Source organism: Scyliorhinus torazame, chromosome 6 (genome assembly GCF_047496885.1).
Source record: "Scyliorhinus torazame isolate Kashiwa2021f chromosome 6, sScyTor2.1, whole genome shotgun sequence".
Classification (NCBI taxonomy): domain Eukaryota; kingdom Metazoa; phylum Chordata; class Chondrichthyes; order Carcharhiniformes; family Scyliorhinidae; genus Scyliorhinus; species Scyliorhinus torazame.
In genome coordinates, this window is record NC_092712.1 from 95,211,891 (window position 1) to 95,233,178 (window position 21,288).

Below are 21,288 nucleotides of genomic sequence, written 5' to 3' on the forward strand. Positions count from 1 at the left end.
AGTTGGGGGACTGTGTGGGGAGATGTCCTGAGTTGGGGGACTGTGTGGGGAGAAGGCCTGTGTTGGGGGACTGTGTGGGGAGAAGGCCTGTGTTGGGGGACTGTGTGTGGGGGAGATCGCCTGAATTAGGGGTCTCTATGTCGGGGAGATGTCCTGAGTTGGGGACTGTCTGTGGGGGAGATGTCCTGAGTTGGGTGGCTGTGTGGGGGAGATGGCTGTGTGGCGGAGATGTCCTGAGTTGGGTGATTGCGTGGGGAGATGTCCTATGCTGGGGGACTGTGTGTGGGGGAGATGGCCTTTGTTTGGGGACTGTGTGGGAGAGATATCCTGAGTTGGCGGACTGTGTGCGCGGAGATGTCCTGAGTTGGGTGGCTGTGTGGGGAGATGTCCTGAGTTTGGTGGTTGTGGGGGGCGATGTCCTGAGTTGGGTGGCTGTGTGGGGAGATGTCATGTGTTGGGTGGTTGTGTGGAGAGATGTCCTGAGTTGGGTGGCTGTGTGGGGAGATGTCCTGAGTTCGGTGGTTGTGTGGGGCGATGTCCTGGCTTAGGGGACTGTGTGGGGGGGAGATGTCCTGAGTTGGCTGCTTGTGTGGGGAGATGTCCTGTGTTGGGTGGATGCATGGGGAGATGTCCTGAGTTGGGTGGTTGTGTGGGGAGATGTCCTCGGTTGGGTGGATGTGTGGGGAGATGTCCTGAGTTCGGTGGTTGTGTGGGGAGATGTCCTGAGTTGGGTGGTTGTGTGGGGAGATGTCCTGGGTTGGCTGGATGTGTGGAGAGATGTCCTGGGTTGGGTGGTTGTGTGGGGAGATGTCCTGGGTTGGGTGGTTGTGTGGGGATATGTACTGGGTTGAGTGGTTGTGTGGTGAGATGTCCTCGGTTGGGTGGATGTGTGGGGAGATGTCCTGAGTTGAGTGGTTGTGTGGGGAGATGTCCTGAGTTGAGTGGTTGTGTGGGGAGATGTCCTGAGTTGGGTGGTTGTGTGGGGAGATGTCCTGGGTTGGGTGGTTGTGTGGGGAGATGTCCTGAGTTGGGTGGTTGTGTGGGGAGATGTCCTGCGTTGGGTGGATATGTGGGAGATGTCCTGAGTTTGGTGGTTGTGTGGGTCATGTCCTGGGTTGGGTGGTTGTGTGGGGAGATGCCCTGTGTGGGGGACTGTGTAGGGAGATGTCCTGAATTGGGTGGCTGTGTGTGGGAGATGTCCTGAGTTGGGTGGTTGTGTGGGGGGATGTCCTGGGTTGGCTGGATGTGTGGGGAGGTGTCCTGCGTTTGATGGATGTGTGGGGAGATGTCCTGGGTTGGGTGGTTGTGTGGGGAGATGTCCTGGGTTGGGTGGGTGTGTGGGAAGATGTCCTGAGACCATTCTGTTCTGAGAAGCTGTGAATTCTGAAACAGTCATCCGGTCAGGCCAGAAAATTCTTATTTCAGAAAACAGTTTTGTTTCTGAATTTTCTTGTATTCCTCTTGCAGAGTGGAAGGGTTTGAGAAGTCATATGGGATACCTATACTAAAGTGACAGCAGTTATTGCCTTGGGTAATATTACTGGATTTTTATGGTGAAAAATCTATACGTGAGTTGATGCCAAATAGTTTATTTGTTAATCTGAACAAGTGTATTTGGGGCGGGGGGCGGTCGGGGTCATGTTTTAAGACTGATTTAACACAACTTTAATGTTATGTGCTTAATTTTTTTCTTCTCATTCATTAATCTTTAAATTTACTGGAGTTCTATGCTTCAGGGATCAGTAGGTTTTTTTCTGCTCGTTTTCAGACTACAAAAAATAGTATGGTCAGTAAGACAAGTTTCCCTCTGGGACTTGGCTTGCTCTGCAAATAACATTGCTTTGGTCGTGACAATAGAACATTACAGCGCAGTACAGGCCCTTCGGCCCTCGATGTTGCTCCGACCTGTGAAACCACTCTAAAGCCCATCTACACTATTCCCTTATTGTCCATATGTCTATCCAATGACCATTTGAATGTCCTTAGTGTTGGCAAGTCCACTACTGTCGCAGGCAGGGCATTCCACGCCCTTACTACTCTCTGAGTAAAGAACCTACCTCTGACATCTGTCTTATATCTATCTCCCCTAAATTTAAAGCTATGTCCCCTCATGCTAGACATCACCATCCGAGGAAAAAGGCTCTCACTGTCCACCCTATCCAATCCTCTGATCATCTTGTATGCCTCAATTAAGTCACCTCTTAACCTTCTTCTCTCTAACGAAAACAGCCTCAAGTCCCTCAGCCTTTCCTCATAAGATCTTCCCTCCATACCAGGCAACATTCTGGTAAATCTCCTCTGCACCCTTTCCAATGCTTCCACATTCTTCTTATAATGCAGCGACCAGAATTGCACGCAATGCTCCAAATGCGGCCGCACCAGAGTTTTGTACAGCTGCAACATGACCTCATGGCTCCGAAACTCAATCCCTCTCCCAATAAAAGCTAACACACCGTACGCCTTCTTAACAACCGTCTCAATAGTTAGTCCTATTCTGAAACAATCTTGGTCAATGTGTTTTCTTATTCATCCTTGGGTAGTCCTGATAAGGCCAGCATGTATTACCCATTCCTAATTGCCTCTGAATAGGTGATGTGTATCCATACATATGTAACTAGCGGAGGGCCTGACCACCATTTTCTAATCCGCCTTGGATATGAGAGTGATGTTAGAGGGCTGAAGAGTTGTAAATGTTACAGTCCTGTTCAAAAAAAGAGGAGGGGATAGACCAGATATAACTGCCCATTTAGCCTTATATTGGTGGTGGATATGCTTTTAGAAATAATATCCTGGGACAAATCTAATTGTCACTTGGAAAAACATGAATTATTCAATGACATGACAGCCAACACACATTTCTTCAAGGCAAATCCTGTTTGCCTAATTTGAATCAGTGCTTGAATGTATTAACGGAGAAGGTTGTTGAGAGTAATGTGACTGATATTGTGTTCATTTACTTTCAACGGGGGTTTGAGTTTTGGTATGCAAATGACACTTATGTGCATTCACTCAGAAACTGGCTCCAGGTCATTGTTGACTCCTTCTCCAATGCTTGAGAAAATGGCCTTCCACTAAACAGCCAGGAAACAAAAGTCATCTTCCAACCAGCTTCACAGCACAGTACCTCCCTCCCATAGATTAGATTTAGTGGCGAGATCCTGAAAAGTGTGGGCCATTTTGTGTACATTGCATGCCTCCTCTCGATGAAGGCTGATGTAGGAGAAAAAATGCAGCCTTCCGTCTACCAACTCAGTCTTCGGCAGACTGAGGAAAAGTGTATTTGAGGACCAGGATCTCAAACCTAACGTTATGGTTTACCGGACAGCAGCGATCTCCTAGCTCCTATGTGCTTTGGAGAATTGGATAGCCTACAGCCGCATCTGAAAGAACTGGAGAAGTAGATTCAGTGGTGTCTTCACAAGATCCTCTCGATCTGATGCCGAGACAGGTTCAGCAATGTCCTCTCCTGAGTCAACATGCCCAACATCGAGATGCTAGTCGTTTGCAACACACCATGTTCGCTTACCTTTAATACGAAAGGGGAGTGTGCTTGATGCTCACAATCTCACTCTAATCCAGCTCACAGGAGGAGAGGGCAATGTGCAAATCGGATGCAGAATTCAGCCCGTTCCTTTGAGCCGTCTTTATCTTTGTGAGAATGGAAAATCCAACCTCACACATGAAGGTCATTGTGAAGGGTAATAGAAAGGAAAATGCTTTTTTACTCTGCACTGGATACTCCTGGGAGATACTCCAGAATGCTGACAACCTCAAACATTTGGCATGTTTTAATGTACTGTCACAGGCAACATAGTCTTTTAATTTGAAGTCAACTGTAAGTTAATAACTGACTCTGGGGTCTCAACCTCAAAAAGAATTTTCACCCACCACTTGTCTTTCAAAATCTGAAACTTCTCTCATTCACCAGTACTTCCCTGCATACAACACACATGGGCATGGTATCCTTATTTTCATTGGCACAATTGACAAAACCATACCCAATAAATCATCTTTATACTGCTTTGTTCCCAAGTTAAGTTTCTTCTTTGTCATCTGTTCACCAGAGACCCTGGAGCTCTGTACAGAGCTAACACTAGCACTACTCAGTCCTGTCCTGCCATGGATTCTCCTGAGCAGCTCTCTCCAGCAGATTCAGATGTGAGATCCTGGCCAGTAGGTACGCTGCCTATTTGTGTCTCAGGCCGTCTCTTCCTTGTAACAAAATGATCCATCTTCAGAGTCCTCTTTCCTTGCTTGCTAGTAGCTAGGAAATGGAAGAACCTCTCGTCTGTGATTTGATGCCAAAAGCACATACGTACAGGGCACTTGACGGCAGGTGTACGTGCAGTGACCTGTTCACTACTGACGTTTCTGGTCGGAAGACTGCACACAACCTTGTTTCATTCTCATTTCAAAGCCGGTAGCAGCTGCCATTGCTAATTTAAATGCCGGGAGCAGCCGCTAGGCGCTTCTAGCATGATTGGGACCACCCCAGGAACATCGCAACCGATTGCTCTACGAACCCTCCCGACATCCGTCCGCGACCCACCTACAAGTCGTGACCCGCACTTTGAAAAAACCCTCCATGGAGGTCTGAGGAAAATGTTTTGGGGTTGTCGTCACAACAACCCTGAAGAGCTCAAACATCCCTGCTAACTCATGGGACCCCCGAGGACCTGACCAACCACCATGGGGAAGGTTCCTGTGAAAAGGAACTGAACACATCAAGAGACACATCGAGAGCACACGGGTGAAGTCAACAAGTCGAGGAGGGTGTACTAAACTTCAAACGCGCCTCATCTACCCAACCCTTCCCACATGTGGCAGAATCTGCAGATCGTGCTTTGAACTTTGCAGCCACCTCAGAGCCCATTGAACCAGTGCAGAAGCAAGCCACCCTCAATCCTGAGAGACTACCCGAGAAGATAAAAGTACCACGTAATAAACTTGCTAGTAAAATGTATGCCCATGAGATTAAAGGGAGAGCCTGGATATGGAATTGGCTGAGGGACAGAAAGCATGAATGGTTAGTTTTACAGCACAGAACGAGGCCTTTCCACCCATTGTGTCTGTGCCGGTCATCAAGCATCTATTTACTCTAATCCTATTTTCCAGCACTTTTTTGCTATGCCGTTCCAAGTGCTCATCTAAATGCTTCCTAAAAGTTGTGAGGGTTCCTTTCTCTACCACCCTTTCAGGCAGTGAGCTCCAGATTCCCACCACCCTCTTGGTGAAAATGCTTTTATTCGAATCCCTCCTAAATCTCCTGCCCGTTACCTTGAATCTCGGCTCCATAGTTATTGACCCATCAAATAAGGGAAAAATTTCTTCTTATCTATGTCCTTCATAATTTTGTAAATCTCAATCGGGTCCCTTCTCTGCTCTAAGGAGAACAACCCCAGCCTAACTAGCCTCTCTTCATAGGTGAAACGTTCCAGCCCAGCCAACATCCTGGTGAATCTCCACTACACCCTTTCTAGTGCAATCAGATCCTTCCTATAGTGTGGCGATCAGAACTGCACAAGTACTCCAGATGTGGCCTAACAAGTGTTTTATATAGCTCCATCATAACCTCCCTGCTCTTATATTCTGCGCCTCGGCTAATAAAGGCAAGTATCTCATATGCCTTCTTAACCACCTTATCTACATGTCCTGCTGCCTTCAGGGACCTATGGACATGCACCCCAAGATCCATCTGGCCCTCTGTACTTCTAACGTCCTACCGTTCACTGTTTTTCAGGCTAGTGAGAAGTATACAGTGGTGTCTCCTAGAGATCAATATTAGGACCACAGCTCATTTTAATATATTAATGACCTGGGCCTGGGTATGCAGGGCATAATTTCAAAGTTTGCAGACAGATTCTGAGAAGTAGTTTTTTAAAATTCGTTCAAGGGACTTGGGTTTCGCTGGCTAGGCAAGCATTCATTGCCCATCTCTAATTACCTTTGACTCCAGAGGTGAGGCGAGAGTGACTACCCTTGACATAAAGGCAGCATTTGATCTAGTATCACATCAAGGAGCCCTAGCAAGACTGAAGTCAATGGGAATCATGGGGGAAACTCTCCACTGGTTGGAGTCTTGTCTAGCACAAAAGAAGATTGTTGTGGTTGTTGGAGGTCAGTCATTTCACTCCTGGGACATCACTCCAGGAGTTCCTCAGGGTAGTGTCCTAGACCCAACCATCTTCAACTGCTTAATCAATGACCTTCTTTTCAACATGAGGTCAGATGTGGAGATGCTGATGATTGTACAATGTTCAGCACCATTCATGATTCCTCAGACACAAGCAGTGCACGTGCAAATGCAGCAAGTCCTGAACAATATCCAGGCTTGGGCTAACAAGTGGCAAGCAACATTCGTGCCACACAAGCGGCAAGCAAATGTCCATCTCCAATAAGAGAGAATCAAAATATCGCCCCTGACATTCAATGGCATTTCCATCACTGAATTCCCCACTATCAACATCATGGGATTAGCATTGGCCAGAAACTGGACTAGCTGTATAATTACCGTGGCTACAAGAGCAGGCCAGACGCTCAAAATAGTGTGGTGAGTAACTCACCTCCTGACTCCCCAAAGTCTGTCCATCATCTACAAGTCACAAGTCAGGAATGTGACGGAATACACCCCACTTGCTCCATCAACACTCAAGAAGCTTGAAAGCAGCCCGCTTGATTGGCACCCCTGCCACACAAATTCACTCCCCCCCATCACCGACCAGCAGTAGCAGCAGAGTGTACCATCTAGAAAATTCACTGCAGGAACTCACCAAGGCTCCTTCGGCAGCACCTTCCAAACCCATGACCACTACCATCTAGAAGAACAAGGGCAGCAGATACATGGGAACACCACCACCTGGAGGTTCCCCTCCAAGGCACGCACCATGCTGACTTGGAAATATATCACCATTCCTTCACAGTCGCTGGGTCAAAATCCTGGAACTCCCTCCATAATAGCACTGTGGCTGTATCTACACCACATGAACTGCAGCAGTTCAAGAAGACAGCCCTCCACCACCTTCTCGACGGTGATTCGGAATGGCCAACAAATGCTGGCCTAGCCAGCGAAGCCCACATCCTGTAAAAATGAATTTTTAGAAAGGTGCTAACCCCTAGTATGTTGAAAGAAGTAGTGTAGTGAGGAGGATGCCAACAGATTCAGAGTACATTAACAGTGTTGAAAAGAGCAGCACATGGCAAATTAAATTTAATGCAGAGTAGTGTGGAGTAATGCATTTTGGGATGAAGAATGAGGAGAGGCAGTATATGATGCCATTTTAAAAAAGGATGCAGGAGCAGAGACACCTGGAAGTTTACATACAGAAATCCAAAGGTGCAAGGACTAGTTGATAACCATGTTTTTTTTTTTAAAGGTATAACAGTATGCTTGGTTTTATAGACATAGACAAAAGGGTACAAAGTCTCAAAAACATAAACTTTATAAATCACTGGTTGGCCTCAGTTGAGTATTATGTTCAATTCTGGCTACCATTCTTCAGAAAGGATGTCAAGACATTGAAGAAAGGGAGGACAAAGATTACTGGAATGGTACCAGGAATGAGGAGGACAAGAAGCTAGGATTGTTCTTCTTAGCTAAGAGGTCAGGGAGATTTAATTGAAGCATTAAAAACCATGAAGGATTTGACAATGTAAATAAGGAGACACTGTTCCCATTGGCTGAAGGGGCAGCAAAGGGAAGATGCAGCATTGAAACAATTGGTAAAAGAGAAGAGGTGAGCTGGGAATCCTTTCTTCATGCAGCAATTTATTATGAACATAACTATCTAAGAGCATAATAGAAGATAATTCATTTGTGACATTCAAAAGGAAATTGGATGGATATTTAAAAGGGGATAAATATGCAGGGCTCTGAGGAAGTGGGACTAATTTGAAAGCGCTCAGTGTATATAGGCATTATCAGTCAACTGGCCTATTTCTGTTCTGTAAGATTTGATTTTCCTAATTGTAAGCGTCCTTTTTTAACGAGTTTAGTTCTTACTGTACTAACTACACTTACAACTATTCAATCTGTTTTAGTTCATTGTAACTTTATTTCTGTGGGAGGCTGGCTGAAAATACCAGGGCTGAGAAACAGTTAATGTGGCGTAAAAGGTGTGTCACAAGAAATTGGCAATTATAGGCCATACGTGCTAACTTGACCAATGCTCAAGATATTTGATATGGATACATATATTTTGTCTGTCAGATTGCTTATTGATTAGACCTGTTTTTTTCCCCCTCTAATTAATTATTTTCTATTTCCTGTTTCAGCAATCATGTTGTACAAACCATTTCTTCCCATTCCACAGCACTCCCCATCAAAATAATTCCAGCCTGTCACATTGCAGAAAAAATAATTTCTGCCAAACCACAGCTGTCTTAATATGCTCTACCGAGGTTCCAACTGAGACTATGTTTATTTTAAACATTTTTAAGAGAAAATGTTTTGATAAGAATCTTGCTTCAAATATTCCATCGGAAGTGAGTGATTATCAGCGGTTTTAAGGAATTAAAAAAAGCAACTGTGTCTGGAGAATCCTGAAATCCCATTTCCTGAACACTGATTTAAAAGTACTTGTCCTTTCAGAATCCTTTGAAGCAATTTAAGGAATCTGCCCAGCACTCCGGCTTCCTATGTTTCCTCCCAAGTGCTGCATGCACTTCAGCTGCATTGCATTTTTCTGCTTTCTACACCCTCTGGACAGTTTCACCTCCATCTCCATGCTCCAGTCTTCAAAAAATGTTATACGCCAAGGCTTTATCAGGTGCACAGCCCTCTGCCAGCCAAGTTCCATGCACAATGCTGAAGGAAATCTGTTTGCATAAATATATAATGAGTACAAGTTCTTGTATTTCTGTTTGTTAGGAAGTTTTAATGACCATGGAATTCAACAATAGGAAGAAAAAGATTTATTTTACTTGTAACAAAAAGCTGCCCACGACAGTACCTATCTGCAATCACAGTCCCCGTGGGGACAGCCAACATGCCGGTCCCTGGTCGGGCTGGCTTTTACGTAAGAAATAGGTCTTCAATTCCACTTTCCCATCTGCTACCTATATTCCCCGATTGCCTAAGAGTCAAACATCTGTCTAAATCGGCCGTAAATATACTCAACGATGGAACATCCGCACCCCTCTGCAGTAGAGAATTCCAAAGATTCACAAGCCTTTGAGTGAATGAATTTCCTCTAATTTCGGTTCTAAATGATTAGCCCCTTATCCTGAGACTGTGCCGCTGTGTTCTAGACACCCCAACCAGGGGAAACAACCTCTCAGTATCCACCCTGTCAGGCCCCTACAGAATCTTGTATGTTTTAATGCGATCACCTCTCATTCTTTTAATCTTCAGAGAACATAGATCCAATTTAATCAGTGTCTCGTCATATGAAAACCCTCTCATCCCAGGGACCAATCTAGCAAACTTTGCTGTACCATTTCCAATGCAAGTATATCCTTCCTTTAGTATGCAGATTAAACCTTATCAATTATCATGAGCACTAATTATCATTCGTTCTTGTATAAGGATTACTGATGTCTGTGGTACTACTGCAATCACCATGGTTTGAGTTTACTTCAGTTCTGAAGAAGTCATATTCGGTTCAAAATTGTACTGTTTCTCTCTCTGCCGATGCTGCCAGGCCTGCTGAGTATTCCCAGAACTTACTGATTTTATTTATGAATTTAGCTTCCATACTAAAATAAGACTAAGATCAAATTCCTGTTTTTTTCCTATGTTCTAATCAATGTTTTAAGTCATATTGGGTGCAGTTCTACATACATCTGACACCTTCGGGCAAGGGGCGGGCAACAACGTTGCGTTCGGGAATCCCCTTCAGATGTTCACAGGTAAGGGTTTGCATGGCAATTGCCCGCAAGTACAAATTTCCCCTGAGCAGTTCCCCTACTCGGGGAACTCTATGAAAATGCAGCTAAGTTGCAAATTTCAGATGGTCCCAACTGGGTTACATCAATAGTTACCCAGAAAAAGTTAGAAGAATTTAAAACCTCTTCTAATCTCTAGATTACTGTTGAACAGTCCCACACCGAACCCCTAAGGTTCCCCCCAACCGACCTACTACCCCTTCCCTTAATGGCCTCCTCCCATCCCTTAAGGAATTCAATGGGAATATAGGAATTCCCCAATCAATAGGATTCCCCCGCCTCTCCAGTCCGATCTATTGCCACCAACCTTCCCCCGAGACCTGACCAAAATCCTTACCTTTTAGGCCCTCCTCCCTCCCAGGTCATGGCTTCCTTTTGAAATGAAATGAAATGGAAATCGCTTATTGTCACAAGGAGGCTTCAAATGAAGTTACTGTGAAAAGCCCCTAGTCGCCACATTCCGGCACCTGTTCGGGGAGGCTGGTACGGGAATTGAACCCGCGTTGCTGGCCTGCTTTAAAAGCCAGCTATTTAGCCCTGTGCTAAACAAGTCTGACAGAACTGCCCTCGCTGCAAGTCCCCAGGGACATGTTTCACTGCGTGGACTCGGAAGGTCAGACGACACAGGATTGAAAAAAATTTAAGATGAAAAACTAGGAGTGGAGTGACAATCCGACTGTGTCACCTTTGAGGAGGTTAAGGCCCAATAAGTGTTGAAAGCTATGCACATTTGGGTAAGCCAGATCATGGTCCTCCCTGTTGGCATTTGCATCATGAGTTTCCAAGTAAAGACCCCTCAAGAATGGGAAGCTTGACTGATATTTTCCTCTCAGCCCAGAGGGATTCATACGAAATGCACTGGCTTATTTCTAATGCGATAAATAAAGTTTTTTTATTCTTCAAGGCAAATTAATATCAGTGAGCGCATTTAAATATGATTTTCACTTCCTATAATTTTACTTCAGTTCCTTGCTCAGTTGAAGATCATGGACTACAGTCTTCTGGTTGGTATTCATGATGTCGAGCGAGCTGAACAGGAAGAAATGGATTTTGAGGATGAAGAAGATGAAGGAGAAAGTGATGGAGCGGGAGCCCATACAACCGGATCATGTGGAACGCCTCCAGATAGCCCCGGAAATGTACTGAACAGTTCAAGACCATTAGCTCCTGGTGAATTTGACCCAACTATTGATGTGTATGCCATAAAAAGCCATGAAAGTAAGTAAACATTTGAATTTTGTTCACGTAATATATATAAAATTATAAAGATACAAGCTGCCTCCAGCAGCGATTAGAGCGAAATAGTTGGCATTAATGTGTTGATGCAATTTACAAAGAAAATGAGAGTTTTGTAGTCAATATAATATAAACTAATTTAAATTGGGCATTATGTACTTTCCTGAAAAAGCATTCAACCACTAACACGAGAACAATTAAATGCAAATCCTAATTAGGATAAATGTGTAACTCATTTCCCCCATACTATATTTCTGAAGTTCTTAATTTAGTCAGAATATTTATTTCTAAAATAGATCTATTTTTATCATTTGCATATTAACATTTTAATCAGATGTGCAGTGAGTGGTGCTGCATATCGCTCACAAGAGGGGCCAGCAAGCCATTGAAAACTCTGTTCACATCAGCGGAACCAGAAGATCCGACTGACTTGAAAGGCTGGAAACCTCCAGCACGGTAGCACAGTTGTTTCACAGCTCCAGGGTCCCAGGTTCGATTCCAGCTTGGGTCACTGTCTGCGTGGAGTCTGCATGTTCTCCCTGTGTCTGCGTGGGTTTCCTCCGGGTGCTCCGGTTTCCTCCCACAAGTCAAGAAAGACGTGCTGTTAGGTAATTTGGACATTCTGTATTCTCTCTCTTGTGTGCCCGAACAAACGCTTGAATATGGCTACTCGGGGCTTTTCACAGTAACGTCATTGCAGTGTTAATGTAAGCCTACTTGTGACAATAAAGATTATTAAATTAGAATGTCCAGAAAAGGGCCATTCAATCCATCAGGTCTATGCCAGTTTTATTCTCTGCAGAAGTCTCTACCCACCCTACACCAATGTCCCCCATTCTATTCTCCCTTATAACACCAAGTTAAAGTCCAACAGGTTTATTTGGAATCACGAGATTTCAGAGCATAGCTCCTTCATCAGGTGAGTGATTTTTATCAAGGGTGTTCTGAAAGTCTGTATTTACCACACATACTACATTGCCCGTGTCAAAGTTTTCTGTTCCTTCAAATAATTCAATAAAGTTACTAAGTTAGACCTTCGTTTTAGATATCTATGTTGACTAGTTTTTATTATATTTTCTTTCATCTGATCTTTTAGCACTAACATTAAGGTAATTGGTCTCGGGTTCTTCCCATTTTCAAAGATAGGATTTACGATTGTTGTTCACCAGTCTGGTGGGATTATTTCAAGTGTTTGTTTTATATAATGGTCTTGGTGCTTCCGCTGTCACCTCCTATTGAGTATCTGTGGGTAATTCATCTGGACCTGGCATCTTGTCCTCCGTTTGGCTCAGTATGTTGTTTTCCGTGCTTTCTATTTTATCTGTTGTAATATTGCTTGTGACCTTTCCTCCAATTGTTATTCTACTGTTAGCCACTCCAGTGAAAACTGAGGCAAAAAATCTGTTCAGAATTGCTGGTATTTCTGTATCAGTTCCTCTAAGTGTATCATGGTCTACTATAGGAATGTAGGAACAGGAGTAGGCCATTTGACCCCTCAAGCCTGCTCCACCATTTAAGTAGATTATGGCTGATCTTCTATCTCAAGGCCATCTTCCCGTACCATTCCCATATCCTTGGATGTCATTGTTACCGAGAAATCTATCAACCTCTGCTTAAAGAATTCCAAAGATTCACCACCCTCTGAGTGAAGAAATACCTCCTCATCCCAGTCCTAAATTCCGAGACTGTGTCCACTGGTCTAGACCACCCAAGCAGGGGAAACATTCTTCCTGCATCTATCTGTCGAGTCTTTTAAGAATTTTGTGCACTCCAATTAGATCACCTCTCGTTCTTCTAAACTCTAGCGAATAAAGGGCCCAGACTCCTCCATCTTTCTTCATACGACAGTCCTGCAATCCCAGAAACAAGTCTGGTGAACCTTTGTTGCACTCCCTCTATGGCAATAAAGGTAAGGGAGCCAGAACTTCACACACTACCCCCGGTGCGGTCTAACCAACATTTTATACAATTGAGGCACGACTTTGCTACTCCTGTACTCAACTCCTCTTGCGACAAATGCTAACATTCCATTAGCCGTCCTAATTGCTTGCTGCACCTGAATGTTAAGATTCAGAAGCTTAGTGAACTAAGAAGCCCTTTGATAAAAGCAAATTATTGCGGATGCTGGAATCAGAAACAAAAACAGAAAATACTGGACAATCTCAGCAAGTCTGACAGCATGTATGGAGGGTAGAGGGAGCTAACGTTGCGAGTCGGGATGACTCTTTGTCAAAGCTGACAAAGGACAGAGTCATCCCGACTCGAAACGTTAGCTCCCCTTTACTCTCCACAGAGGCAGTCAGACCTGCTGAGATTGTCCAGTATTTTCTGTTTTTGTTTAGGAAACCCGTTGAACATCTACACTTTCTAATCTCTCACCATTTCAGAAATACTCTGCGTATCTGTTCCTCCTACCAAAGTGAATAACCCCACATTTTTCCACATTATATTCCATCTGCCAAGTTCTTGCCCAATCACTCAGATTGTCCAAATCCTCTTGAAGCTGCTTTGCTTCCTCACAACACACATTCCCAGCTTTTTGTCATCTGAAAACTTGGAAATATTACATTTGGTCCCCACATTCATATCATTGATATATATTGTGAACAGCTGGGCCCAAGTACTGATCCTTGTGGTACCCCACTAGTCACAGCCAGCCAATGCGAGAATGACCTGTTTATTACTACACCCTGTTTCTCTCTGTTAGCCAATCCTTAATCCAAGGCCAATATATTAGCTCCTATCCCGTGTGCTTAAATTTATTAAAAGCCTTCTGAAAATCCAAGTATAATCTGTCCACAGACACCTTTTTATCAATTCTGTTAGTAACATGCTCAAAAAAACTCCCAACAAGTTCATCAAACGTGATTACCCATTCATAAATCCGTATTGACCATGCCAATCAGATCATTATTATCCAAGTGTCCATTTATTTCATCCTTTTAATTCTAGAATTTTCATTACTAAAGATGTACGGCTAATAGGTCTGTAGTTCCCTGCTTTCTCTCTCCCTCCCTTCTTAAATAGTGGGGTGACATTTGCAACCTTCTAATCTGTAGGAATCATTCCAGGACCGAGAATTTTGGAAGACTACTACCAATGCATCCACTTTCTCCATAGCAACTGCTTTCAACACTCTGGGATTTAGAACATCAGGTCTTGGGGACTTATCAACATTCAAAGAACAAAGAAAAATGCAGCACAGCAATAGACCCTTTGACCCTCAAGCCTGCACCGACCATGCTGGCCACCTGAACTAAAACCCCCTACCCTTCCGGGGACCATATCACTCTATTCCCATCCTATTCATGTATTTGTCAAGATGTCCCTTAAAAGTCACTATCATATCTGCTTCCACTACCACCTCCGGCATCGAGTTCCAGGCTCCCACCTCCCTCTGTGTCAAAATCGTGCCTTGTACATCTCCATTAAACCTTGCCACTCGCACCTTAAACCTATGCCCCCTAGTAATTGACTCTTCTACCCTGGGAAAAAGCTTCTGACTACCCATTCTGTCCATGCCCCTCATAATAGAACATAGAATATAGAACAGTACAGCACAGTACAGGCCCTTCAGCCCACAATGTTGTGCCGACCATATATCCTAATCTAAGATCAACCTAACCTACACCCCTTCAATTTACTGCTGTCCATGTGCCTGTCTAAGAGTAGCTTAAATGTCCCTAATGACTATGACTCCACCACCTCTGCTGGCAGTGCATTCCACACTGACCCACCACTCTCTATGTAAAGAACCTACTTCTGATATCTCCCCTATACCTTCCTCCAATCACCTTAAAACGATGTCCCCCTCGTGCCAGCCATTTCCACCCTGGGGAAAAGTCTCTTGCTATCCACTCTATCCATGCCTCTCATCACCTTGTACACCTCTATCAAGTCACCTCTCTGCCTTCCTCACTCCAGTGAGAAAAGCCCTAGCTCCCTCAACCTTTCTTCATAAGACATGCCCTCCAGTCCAGGCAGCATCCTGGTAAATCTCCTCTGTACCCTCTCCAAAGCATCCACATCCTTCCTATAATGAGGCGACCAGAACTGGACACAATATTCCAAGTGTGGTCTAACTAGGGCTTTATAAAGCTGCAGCAAAACCTCGCGGCTCTTAAACTCAATCCCCCTGTTAATGAAAGTCAACACACCATACGCCTTCTTAACAACCCTATCAACCTGGGTGGCAACTTTGAGGGATGTATGTATGTGGACCCCAAGATTCCTCTGTTCCTCCACACATCCAAGAATCCTGCCTTTAACCCTGTATTCAGCATTCAAATTCGACCTTCCAAAATGAATCACTTCACATTTATCTAGGTTGAACTCCATCTGCCACTTCTCAGCCCAGCTCTGCATCCTGTCAATGTCCTGCTGTAATCTTGTAGACTTCTATCAGATACCCCTAAACCTCTGTCGTTCCAGTGAGAACAAACCAAGTTTTGTCAACCTCCCCTCATAGCTCATGTCCTCCATACCAGGCAACATCCTGGTAAATCTTTTCTGTACCCTTTCCAAAGCCTCCACATACTTCTGGTTGTGTGGCGACCAGAATTGAACACTATATTCCAAGTGTGTCCTAACTAAGGTTCTATAAAGCTGCAACACGACTTGTTGTGTTGTTTTAAACTCAATGCCCCGGCCGATGAAAGCAAGCATGACGTATGCCTTCTTGACCACCTGCATTGCCACTTTCAGTGACTTTCAGTACCTGTACACCCATATCCCTCTGCCAGTCAATACTCAAGGGTTCTGCCATTTACTGTATATTTCCCATCTGTATTAGACCTTCCAAATGCATTGCCTCACATTTGTCCAGATTAAGCTTCATCTGCCATCTCTCTGCCCAAGTCTCCAACCGATCTATATCCTGCTGTATCCTCTGACGGTCCTCGTTGCTATCCGGAATTCCAACAACCTTGTGTCTTCCAGAGGTGAGGTGCACTTTCTCCCCATGTCTGTGTGGATTTCCTCCGGGTGCTCCGGTTTCCTCCCACAGTCCAAAGATGTGCAGGTTAGATGGATTGGCCATGCTAAATTGCCCCTTAGTGTCCAAAAGGTTAGGGGGTGATATAGGGATAGGGTGAGGCGTGGGCTTGGGTAGGGTGCTGTTTCCAAGGGCCAGTGCAGACTCGATGGACCAAATGGCCTGCTCCTTCACTGCAAATTCTATGATTCTATGAACTGCTCGAAGATCTTGGCCATGAGTTCTGTGGGTCCCATCCCCTCATTACCTAGGGCAGTTCTTTTGCTTCTTTGCATAAACACCTTGGGCTAGATTTAGTGCTGGTGGCAGGGGCGAAAGCAACAGTCAGCAGGAACCAAGACTGCTTAAGTGGCTCAATGGGACTCTGGGTGTGCAGATCATCCACAACACTTCCTGCTGTTGGAAATGTGGCATGATGCCACACCATCTTGTCAGCCCTCCCAGCTCCCAACCCATCCCCAAATGGCTAGTAAGATCCAACCCCATGTTCTGATTATGTTAAAAAGAGATAGAAAGCCTCGATAAGGGAGGGGGAGGGAGGGGGAGATTCATCTTGGTGCAGAGTGCTTCCTTTTGTATTTTTTGCTAACTTGAACATGTATCCAGTCTGTAGCAGACTGCTTCAAATTACTGATTTTTATTTTCACCTCTTTACTTCTTTGGAGACCTACTATTTTGGATTTCTGCTGGCCCGTCTGGCCATCCCAGTAATATGCCTGCCCATTAGCATCTAGATCAAAGCCTGGAGTTTCTGTAGGATGTGTGAAAATGTACAAGTTCCTATGGGAAGAAAAATAGCTCAGTATATCAAAGTCCTTGCTTACAAGTCAGGATTCGCACTTTTCAATTTTTAAAAAGTAAGTTGTATGATGGGAATTAGCTTGCACTGAAGGTGCTCCACTCGCTGTTCCTTCTGAGTTAATGGTAGGAAGTTTTTTAAAAAACTTTCCACATTTTTAATATAAATGTGTTTGCACATTTTTAATAACATCCTGTTCATAAATCGTACAATTATTTTATAGACTCCCTGCGGAAGGAGATTTACTTTCTGGGAATTATTGACATTCTAACACATTATGACGCAAAGAAGAAAGCTGCACATGCTGCCAAAACAGTCAAGCATGGCGTAAGTAATTTACACTTCTTTGTTTTCTCACAAAATCTGCTTTGAGGTTTGAGAAAGTTATTATTCTTTAGTGAGTGCATAAAATGAAGTTAAGTGCAGTTATGTAGCTAGAGTAATTCTAATTGACTGTACTAGTTATTTAGGGCAGGATTTACCGAGCAACTCGCCACGTGCTGCGAGGCGGTAGGAGGTTGCCTGCCATTGGTGGGGCTTCCTGTTGAATTCACTCCTGCACCGTCGGCGGGACCAGAAGATCCTGCCGGCTCAAACTGCCGTTAAATATCACCCACAATGTCAGCTTGGCTCAGCTGCCAGTAATTTTGCCTCTTGAGACTTAAGACTGTATGTTTTACTCCGCACTGAAGCATATAATCTATGCTGGCATTTCAAAGACAAACTGAAAGAATGTGGCACTGTCAAACATTTCATCAATGAGGCAATATGCTGAGGTCTGATCTGCCTGTTCAGCTGGAAGTAAAAGATCATGATGTTTGAAGAGCAGAGCATCCTGCTCAATGATCAATTTTGACGCAACACTATCAAAGCAGACACAAATGTGATTTATCATACTTACTGTTTCTGAGCATGTTGGGTGTCAGATTTGGTGACATAATAGTGTCCACACTTAAGAAAAACTTTCCATAACTGATTACTCAATACCTCACCAGATTGAGGGGATCAGGTAGCTCAGTTGGCAGGACGGCTGGTTCGTGATGCGGAGTGACGCCAACAGAGTGTGTTCAATTCCCATTCCGGCTGAGGTTATTCATGAACGCCCCGCCTACTCAACCTTGCCCTTCGCCTGAGATGTGGTGACCCTCGGGTTAAATCACAACCAGTCAGCTCTCTGGGCCTCTGGGCCTGTGGCGATATTGTACACTTTAGCTGACCACATTGCAATTGATACCGACAGTGGATGGCTGGAATTGAAACATTTCCAGTAATCAATACTGACATTCCTGACAATGAGAAAAACCTAGGAATGAGCATAAATGGCTTTCTCCCTTTTGTTAATTTCCAATTAAATAGACATCATTCACTGGCTACCGATTGACATGCTTCAGTCGTACAATTGTCCTCCGGAAGAAATGAATGGTTGAAATTGACTGTTATTATCCTCCTCTTCTGGAGAATTACCTGAGCTTTTCTTTAACCCTTTCTCTCCGCCTTCATGAGGAAATAAGCAGTTTTATAAAAGATATTTATTCAATGTTATACGGATTCCCTTGTCAAATTGTTATGTGTTGAAGTTCTACTTATGAAAAGTTGTTAAATGAAAAATGATGATAATTGTATTTTTGTGTGTTATAGTCTGGCGCTGAGATCTCCACCGTCAATCCAGAGCAGTACTCGAAGCGCTTTGTGGAATTTATCACCAGTATTTTGACATAGCTTAACGTGGATCGCACCTGCAGGGAATGGGAGGGGTCACAGAAATGTGGGAATGAAATGGGCTAAATGAAGTGGCATATGCAATGTTGGTCTTGCCGAAAGCATTCCCTTCTTTGCATCTTCTAAATAAGGTGACTGACGGAAAATAGCTTTAACTGCTTCCTGAAACTGCCAGCACAGTACTCACAATTAAGGACTTTATTTTGTGGGAAGAATATAAAATCATCAGAGTGCATTGCTTTAGCAACACTCCAAGACCAGCTGTGATGGAACTTCATGGGAGGAGGTACTTTCAATAATGGGAAGAAACTGCATGTTGATTGACATACAGCAATTACTGGTATCGAATTATAAACTGTGGATCGGTTTATCAATTGAACTGAAAGATGCAGAGCAGTATTTGTTTAACTTGCTAATGTTACACTTCCACTGTGCACACTGGCACTCCTCAAGGTAGCTTTGTGGTTTATTGTTTTTTCAAAGGGAGTCTTGACCCAATAAAACTTGCAAAAGTACTGTAAATTTCTATTGTGATAAGTTAGTCTTAAATCCCCGACTTTAGGCAGCTTATACTATGTGTTTAACGGTTAAAATCCTTTCGAGGAGGAGATTAAATTAAGAAATGAAAAATTTCAGTCACTCATTGACAGTAATTGGGTGCTTTAAGGTTTGATAAATTAAATATATTTTCACAGTACAGAAAAGATCTGCATTTAAGTGTCAAGATCAGCCTTATGGCTATTTAACATTGTTTTGGGCAACAATTTACTACATATCTAACTTTCATTTGAAAAAATTGAGTTAAAAGACTTGAAGACACCTTGATCACTTTATACACAGCAGACCCCGTTATGTTAGTAATTGGAATACAATTTGGAAAAGAAAACTGCATTTGTAACACTTTAGATTAGTGATCTAATTATTTCATCTCAATGTAACAACTTGGTTTTCTTCCATATTCCCACTGTTACTGGTGTTTACAAGAGAAGTATCCGATGTGTCACATTGTGAGTGGCTTTTTCATATTTCATATTAACATGGATTCAAATAAAATGTCCATCTCCACCATGTTCTAAGTGGGAGGATTTGGGGAGGATTCTGACTCCCAAATTAAAGATGGAATGCTTCAATAATTCATTACACCTTCCATGTAGAGGAATGGATTATGATTGTCTTAACGCAACAGTAATATTTCAGAATTCACAGTTGCCTTTTTAGTTGCTGCAGCATTGTTTTAGGTATTATGTAAATATGCAATAAACGGTTGCCTGAAACTATGATCATCTTATTTTAAGCATGAATTGATCTTTTCTGTACTACTTCCACCATCTCTCATAATGCAGATTATGCCTTGTTAAATAAAACATACTTAATATCTGTGCAACAGGTGTGCCTTTTTCCTAGGTGTATCATTGAAATTGCTGTTAAGACTATATCAGTTGCATTGCTGTGCCCTCCCCAAATGTTTGGGAACTTAAGCAAGGAAAGGAGTGCCAGAATGCCTTTTCCTGTCAAAAATGTGTCAATGCTGTTAAGACTGCAATTTTTTTTAAATGCTTCACATTAGATAGCAATTACCTAGATTGTACTAGGATTCTAGAGAGTATTAACATCTTCAGTGGCCAAAGGCAATATCATCAGTGTGTTCCTGTAATAATTTAACATGATTTTGTTACTTTTGGTATAGTGATGTTAACACTGTAATGTAAATGTACAGTTATATATTTTACGTATTTAAAAAAATAATTTTTTCCATAATCGTTGTGCAGGTCATTTTCATTTCAAATTTTCTGTAGGATGCTGTAGTTTCCATTAGTAATAGGACTACAAAGAAACAAGCCCAAGTGGGAAAAAGAGGTACGCGTACAAACAATATATTTGGGCAAAAATATCCCTCTGTGGCTCATCTGTGTACTTTAAATGTTTCACACAGTTTAAACTATAATGCACAATGTTTTGTCTTTATTGGTCATTCATGTAAATAAATTTTTTGTTTAAGTGAGGCGACTTCATAAAATATGTACTAGTGCTGCATTCTACACACCATACCTGAGCTTTGCTTTATGAAATAAAGCACCCTGTTGTCTCAAAACATTTCTTGCATTGATGGTGTTATTTTCATACTGGTGGTGAGAATAGCTGCAGTTGCCTATTCTCACATTTCCTCAACCGTTTTGTCAAAAATCGAACTGATGCCTAGAAGCTGTTACAGCTCTTACCCAGTCCCTGCATAATCACCTTGCAGCAATTGAATGCCCCTTTGTTAATGCGTAGACAGAGAATGATAGTAAAGTATGTAATAAATGCCTATTTTTCCATGTTTGGTATCACCCGGACCATGCAATAGTCTTTGTAACTGATCTGGTCCTTAGATAAGTTGCTGTGGAGCAAAGGAAAAACAAAGAGCATTCCAGCACTCTAATTACCTAGCTCTAAGCTCTTTGGGGAAAATCAATATCCTTTTGCTTTATGAGCAAATTATTATTATTCTTTTGTTTCCTCCACATTGCTCGGGGATCGCCCCCTTTATCAACTGGTGGAGTTATTGTCCCTTTGTTTCTGTAGGCTCCCCTTAAGTGATAGAAAAGTCACATCGATGAACCTATTCTCAAATTTCAATTACAGGGAGCATTGTTCCATTAGTTTAAAAAAAAAAAAA

At 43.2% G+C, this 21,288-nt stretch overlaps 1 protein-coding gene across 1 annotated transcript in view; it reads left to right on the plus strand.

The window, feature by feature from the left end:
* LOC140424901 (phosphatidylinositol 5-phosphate 4-kinase type-2 alpha) overlaps positions 1 to 20,723 on the plus strand; it is a 327,324-nt gene extending 306,601 nt beyond the window's left edge. Inside the window, exons 8-10 of the mRNA XM_072508501.1 lie at positions 10,848 to 11,100; positions 17,134 to 17,237; positions 18,549 to 20,723. Of these exons, the coding sequence (XP_072364602.1) occupies positions 10,848 to 11,100; positions 17,134 to 17,237; positions 18,549 to 18,629 (438 nt within the window). The 3' untranslated portion in view covers positions 18,630 to 20,723. The remainder of the gene's footprint in view (positions 1 to 10,847; positions 11,101 to 17,133; positions 17,238 to 18,548) is intronic.
* Positions 20,724 to 21,288: the final 565 nt, after the last annotated feature.